The sequence below is a fragment of the Nannospalax galili genome, unplaced genomic scaffold (genome assembly GCF_000622305.1).
Source record: "Nannospalax galili isolate Female #2095 unplaced genomic scaffold, S.galili_v1.0 C48281583, whole genome shotgun sequence".
Taxonomy (NCBI): Eukaryota; Metazoa; Chordata; class Mammalia; order Rodentia; family Spalacidae; genus Nannospalax; species Nannospalax galili.
The window spans coordinates 1-846 of NW_008464925.1; the positions used below are offsets into that span (position 1 = coordinate 1).

The 846-nt window shown below is 53.7% G+C and overlaps 1 protein-coding gene across 1 annotated transcript; it reads left to right on the forward strand.

Moving 5' to 3' along the window:
• Positions 1-21: 21 nt before the first annotated feature.
• Positions 22-795, forward strand: LOC103728277 (leukocyte immunoglobulin-like receptor subfamily B member 4; the record flags this gene model as incomplete). The annotated part of the gene is made up of 3 exons (XM_008826353.3): positions 22-109; positions 272-307; positions 511-795. Coding segments are annotated over exons 1-3 (355 nt in total), but the record flags the coding sequence as incomplete, so codon positions are not given.
• Between the last annotated feature and the right edge of the window lie 51 nt (positions 796-846).

The following is an 846-nucleotide window of genomic DNA, read 5'->3' on the forward strand; positions in this document are numbered from 1 at the left end:
ATCCTGTCTTTCTGCACCACAGAAAACAGCCACACCAAACACTACCACAGCTCAGATTGCTAACCAGGAGTCACCATGACCCCCCTGCTCACAGCCCTGCTCAGCCTCGGTGAGAGATGAAAATGGGGAATGGACTCTCCATTCTGAAAGGGACCGTACCCCTCAGCTGGGTATGAGTCCACTGGCAGACCCCAGGGGATCAGGAGTATGCAGGAAGGAGAGGATCTTTCAGGATACAGGGACAAAGCTCTCAGAGGGATTTCTCTTCCAGGACTGGGGCTCAGCATCAGGACTGCAGCACTGACAGGTGAGTGCATCTCCAGCCATCTCCCCACCCTCTACTTCACCCTAGAGATCAAGTGACCTTATGTTCTGCAGTGCCCCATCCATTCACTAGGGAAATGGAAGAAATCCATAGGATGATTCTGGAGATGTCTGTGAGGACCCTATCCTGGGAGCAGGGTTTGGAGGGAGTAACGTTCTTGGACCTAGCCTCTGATTGCCTTGCAGGGACTCTCCCCAAGCCCATTATCTGGCCTGAGCCAAGCTCTGTGATTGCAAAGAATATGCCTGTGACCATCTGGTGTCAGGGAACCTTCGAGAGCCTGGAGTACCAGCTGCATAAAGAGGGAAGCCAAATTCCCTGGGACAGACAGTATCCACTTCTGATCAAGAACAAGGCCAAGTTCTCCACCCAATTCATGACAATGGACTATGCAGGGCGATACCACTGCCGCTACAGCAGCCCCGCTGGCTGGTCAGAGCTCAGTGACCCACTAGAGCTTGTGATGACAGGTGAGAGGACACTCAGGGGTCCCAGTGCTGGTTCTCCCTCAGAAGGGGTTG